The sequence below is a fragment of the Cryptomeria japonica genome, chromosome 8 (genome assembly GCF_030272615.1).
Source record: "Cryptomeria japonica chromosome 8, Sugi_1.0, whole genome shotgun sequence".
NCBI classification, from domain to species: Eukaryota; Viridiplantae; Streptophyta; class Pinopsida; order Cupressales; family Cupressaceae; genus Cryptomeria; species Cryptomeria japonica.
In genome coordinates, this window is record NC_081412.1 from 483640571 (window position 1) to 483645993 (window position 5423).

General features: G+C 36.7%; 1 protein-coding gene across 1 annotated transcript; it reads right to left on the reverse strand.

The window, feature by feature from the left end:
• Nucleotides 1-3385: 3385 nt before the first annotated feature.
• On the reverse strand, nucleotides 3386-4759 carry LOC131077285 (uncharacterized). The gene has a single exon (XM_058014749.2). It carries the CDS (start codon nucleotides 4579-4581, stop codon nucleotides 3820-3822), a length of 762 nt encoding a protein of 253 aa, XP_057870732.1. The 5' UTR covers nucleotides 4582-4759; the 3' UTR covers nucleotides 3386-3819.
• Between the last annotated feature and the right edge of the window lie 664 nt (nucleotides 4760-5423).

The following is a 5423-nucleotide window of genomic DNA, read 5'->3' on the forward strand; positions in this document are numbered from 1 at the left end:
TTTAGTCCTTGTTTGGCTTCTCCCTTGGTGGCCAAACAGGTAGAGTTGACATGACTTTTCTCATCTGACTTACTTGCACTACTCTATATGTCTATAAAGACCCCTTGAAGTACATGCTCTATGGGTGACAGAACGCTGAAGCACGTGACTTCATGAGGCCTATGACCAGGTTTTACTTTTCCTTGATCTAATAAAGTTGATTTTGGCATCCTTGACTGTTTTAGGTTTGGTAGTTGGTAATTGTCATGTCCCCTCCCTGGCCAGGTCAACCAGCACAAAAAAAAGGTGTGTGTACTAAGACCAGTTTAATTAATAAATATTTTAAAATAAAAAATATAAATAAAATAAGAATAAAGTAAAATTTAAATTTTTAATTCAAGTGAAAAAGTTTGGGGCCTTGCACCTTGTCCAAACAGGTATTTATGTTGCTTACTGCTGCTGGGCGTCAATAGTGTTCTTAAGAATTTTCTTCTCAAGCTAAGATGCAAACACTAGCTGCTCAACTAGGTCAGGATGCAAACCCTGATCCGGACTTATCAAGTATCCTCTGTTTTTTACTGTCTCCTTGATCAGAAATTGCAATTAATTCTGAGGGTTTGTTGTCAGGTTAGGAGCCAGTAGAGTTGAAGAGTTTTATGCGTGTGTTTGCACCTCATAAGGCCTCATGCTGGACACTCCTCACAGCACTCAGACATAGACAATAGGCCGAGTTAGCATGTGCCAGTCCAGGGAAATGAACAGACCTTAAATGTCAGGCCTCATCCACAGTGGAATTACACCAGGCAAAATTCTGCCATTCGACGCCAAGAAGGGGATTTGCAATATCTATTGGATCTGGGCAAACATAACAATCCAGGAATCTACAACATACACTCAATGATCTGAAACTCCAGGATGGCAGACTTCAGCAGGTCGTTTGGGGAACAATAAGACTACAGCATTCCCTAGGGGCTGGTTTCATTCATTGGCCCTGCTCTTCTGAGTTTCCAACTATTCCAAGTGGGTAGGGGAATAATTAGGGGGTTGATTTTGGCGCTACAGCTAAGAGTTTCAAGCCTCTGGCCTGCTGAACAATTTACAAGAGGATATCACCCCGTCCAAGCTGATCACCCTCATACACAGTCATATTAATATCCCATATTTGTAGTGCTGTAAACTTCATTATCTGTTCCAGACCTCACGTTTGTTTCAACAAACTGAATAAGCAATTACTGGGCTTCATCTTGTCATATTTCATTTTCGGTGAATAGAACTCCTGTTTAAATAATATTTATGCAACATTTGCACAGCCTGCTGTTAAGTTGATTGTTTGAGATCTTATGTGTATTGTGGAATGTGATCTGAATTTTGGTTTGGTCAATTCATGAAACCCTAAAGTCTTAGAGATATCTGAGTAATCAGCAGACTTAATATTAACAGCAGTTCACATATCTTATATCTACGAATTCTCTGTGTTTTTTCTTAGTGTAACTGTTTGGCTGAACCAGAAAGCCTAGTTTCAAGGGAAGGGGACATAACAGTATTTATGAAACACATAACTAATGGTCTAGTTCCTACATAATTGAATGTCCTGGATATTTTCCACGGGTTTTGTGCTCCTTTCCTTAAGTTTTGCTTTTAGACATATCAATTATTTCATATGCTTTTCTACAGCACAATATATCAAATTTTCTAGACTTAACTCTACCACCAGATATCTGAACTTGATGATTAGTTATCACATCAAGAATCGTGAAACGTAATCTTCTGACCTCATATATAAGAGGGCAGTTCCAGAATACTGCACAGTTAATGTCTTCCAATCAATGCTACATGAAACAGCAACCTTCTTGACCCTAACTTTTAGAGAAATATCGCAGATAACTACAAATTATCAATTTCCAGTTAACAATATTTTCAAAGAAAGGTAACCCTTTTCAACCAACAATCTAGTAACTCCTTGTCCTATTAGCTTACTTAGCTCTGTGGCAATGGTACCTAAGATCTATAATACAAAATCGGAAATCAGTATTAATTTACCATAAGTTCTGAATATAGAAATCCCATCAAGTACAATCGATATAACCTCAGTGAGTATTGTTAAATGAAGCTAACTACCATAAAAGGTGAAATAAGATCAGAAGTATTAACAATTCTACTACTTTAATCAATTTGCTCTGTCTTTAAAGATATAAAAGTTCTTTTTACCATCACAACTACCAGCATAAAGATCCTGCCAAACTGACAATCATGGCCAAGATTTCAATCTCGATAAGCATTGCCATTTGTAACGCTTGAAGGCTCAACAAAACCTGTCCTGCTTCTCTAAGTGACATACATAGGTCATGCTGCAAACATACCCCTCTTCTTCTTTGAGGAGTGTTTGGTTGTTTTCCCATGCTAAAGATTAAATTTGATCCTTCTCATCTTCAGACAGATTGAAAGTTCTTAGTCAGATATATGTCAAAGGTGGAAAATGAAACCGTCTCCGAAAATTCATAAGGTTACAGCATCTCTACTGAAAGGATTTACATGAGTTGTACATGGTATCTTTACCACTGCAGGCTCTGAGCAATACACCTTACAAGTCCATATTTAAGTTTTTCAGTTTTTCTAACAATGCAGTCACAGAATATGTAGAGAAAATGTCTTCTGCCTATCTTTGAGATGTGAATTAATTTTGGGGATTTTCCTTGTATTTACACCTAATCAAATCTGAAATGTAAATTTTCAGTTCTATTTAAAGAGTTTGGTATTTTCCCGTTATATTATGTGATTTGTGATATGGTAAAGCTGCTAAATCTATTCTTATATGACGCTATTTCAAGCAAGGTTTATGTATGTCTCAAATTCATTAATCCAATTCTATAAAATCAAAAAGAAAGTATGAATATCGCTCATACACAGCACTATCTGAATTTAGTATTAATTCAAAAAGTCAAATAAGTTTTGCACTATGAACTGAAAATGGAGGTAACTGGCTTTAATGTTCAGTCCCTTACATCCCAAACTACAACTTCATTGCATAATCATAGTTCACAACAGCATTTATGAAATGTAACACAACTGATTCGTGATTCAATTCAGCCCCATGGGTTGATAAAGAAATTCATGTCCATTGATTGATTTGGTTCTAATAAATAAACAGTATGAAGTTCTTAGTTTAATTCAGAAAAATCCCCAGAGGACATTTTAGCTCCAGGTCAAACAGCTCAAAAAAAATATTACCGTATCCTAATTTGAAAATTCAAAAAGATACATACTGCGAGTAGAGGTAGAACACAACACAGCATATTCTTAGGCACGTCATTACAGATATCATCAAGCATTCAAAAATATATCCTTTAAGTAATAATCACATTCAACCAGTCCAATAAACTATTTAAATAGTGGAGAGCACAAAAAATCAAATAAAATAAGAATTACATTCAATTGCACAGAGCGACCTGTCTGTAAATATGCCTTACCCCACTGTTATTGGGAAACAATAAGCTGCATTGATCATAACGGCAGTAAGAAAAATTGCATAGAGGTCCTAAATATTTAAAAAGTACAGTTAAAAGTGGATCGCATAAGATTCAAAACCCCTCACCTTCAATTTGCCATACACAAGGCAGTCAGACAGAGGTGTTACAGATGTAACCAGTACAATTAAGAAGAAATTTGTATAGTTGTTTCTTATACGGGGCTTCAAAAACCCTTCACAGTCAAAACTCTTTCAGGCAATCTGAAATTCTAAAATTCCACATTTACTCTTGACGGCTTTAAAAATCTTTATACTCAAGCTCCTCCAAGGGCTTAAAAAATCTTAAACCGTATACTTTACTCCAGGTAGATTTTTCATGTATACAAATCTGATTCTAAGCGCAATGCTTTAATAAGCGGCGTCCGAGCGGGAACACTAAAATCGACACTAGGACAAACCCTATTGAACAAAGAACCCAGCAAACGAACTATCGCCGTGTCATATTCCGGCCATGATACAATCAGCCGCGCCTTCAATTTCGCCATCTGGCACTGCGTGAGCAGCGCGGCGGCGGGGCCGTCAACGACGCTCCCGGACGGAAAATACGGTACATCATTTAAATCACTATTAGTTTCACGCCTTTGCGCTAGGGTTTCAAGCTTAAATAGTAGGGTTTCATCGTTGGAGAGCTTACCTCTGAAATGCATGCTAGGAATCGAAGCAGCAATCACCACCGCCTCCGGACGGACCTCCCGCAGCAAGGCCTTCGCCCACACAACCGCTCGCTCCTCCGACACAGCGTACTGCACGGACGCCAACATGACTGTGGGGTCGCCTTTGGGGGAGTACAAGAGGCACGATTTATCTTGTACAGAGGGCTCTATAGTGTTTTCTAACATGGAAATTTCTGGGAGTACGAAAGTTCCCATTAGAGTTTTGGAAGGAAGATAATGTACAAGATGGCAAGCAGCTTTCGAAAGGGCTATAAGGAGAAGCTTTGGTGGGGAGTCCAGGGTTCGAGCCCATGCCACGAATGGGTGCGGCAGTGAGAGGGACTTGTCGGGTGTGACGAAATTGTTCAGGTCGCCTACCTGGAACCTGGACGGTGGCGGAAGTTCTGTGATCGGATCCTGCATTTTATGATATGTTTTTTTTCAGAGGTTGAGAAGATTCGAACCAGTAGTCTGAGAAGCTTAATGAACTGATTGAAAAGTTTTTATCAGACTGGAGGAAGCCTGTTTTCTCTTCTCTGTCTCCGATTACCATGCATTATTTTTTTGGCTTCTTTTTCTTCGTCTTTTTTGGCTCCTTTTTCTTTTTCTTTTTCTTTTCTTTACTTTCCTTTTTTTGGGGGGGCTTTTTTTTCTTCTTCTTGTTATAATTTTTTTAATTTTTATTTTAATAGAAACAAAATTAATTTTCTTAGAATGATTAATTGATATTATATTTTTGTTGATTGTAATTTATAGAAAATATTCAATAAATTTAATAAGTTTATAGTTTGAGGTACTTTATTAAAAATTCAATATAACATCATAAATATGTACTAGTCTCTGATTTTAATGCATTATTTTTTTGACTCCTTTTTTTTTTTTTTCTTTTTTTTGGGTTCTTTTTTTTCCTTCTTTGTTATAATTTTATTTATTTTTATTTTAATAGATACAAAATTTTACTAGATTGATTCATTGATATTATATTTTTGTCGATTGTAATTGATAGAAAATATTTTATAAATTTAATAGGTTTATAGTTGGAGGTACTTTATTAAAAATTCAATATAACATCATTAATATGTATTAGTCACTGGCATATCTATATTTGAATAGGGTAAATATTCTTAGTTCAAAACACCTTGCAACTTAGAGACTGAGTTCATTTGAGTAACTCGTTGAGCCTCCAACCACATTGCCATAAGCAAATGGTCCTCTTCATAATCCTCAACATGGGTAGCTCATTGAGCCTCCAACAACACCACCAT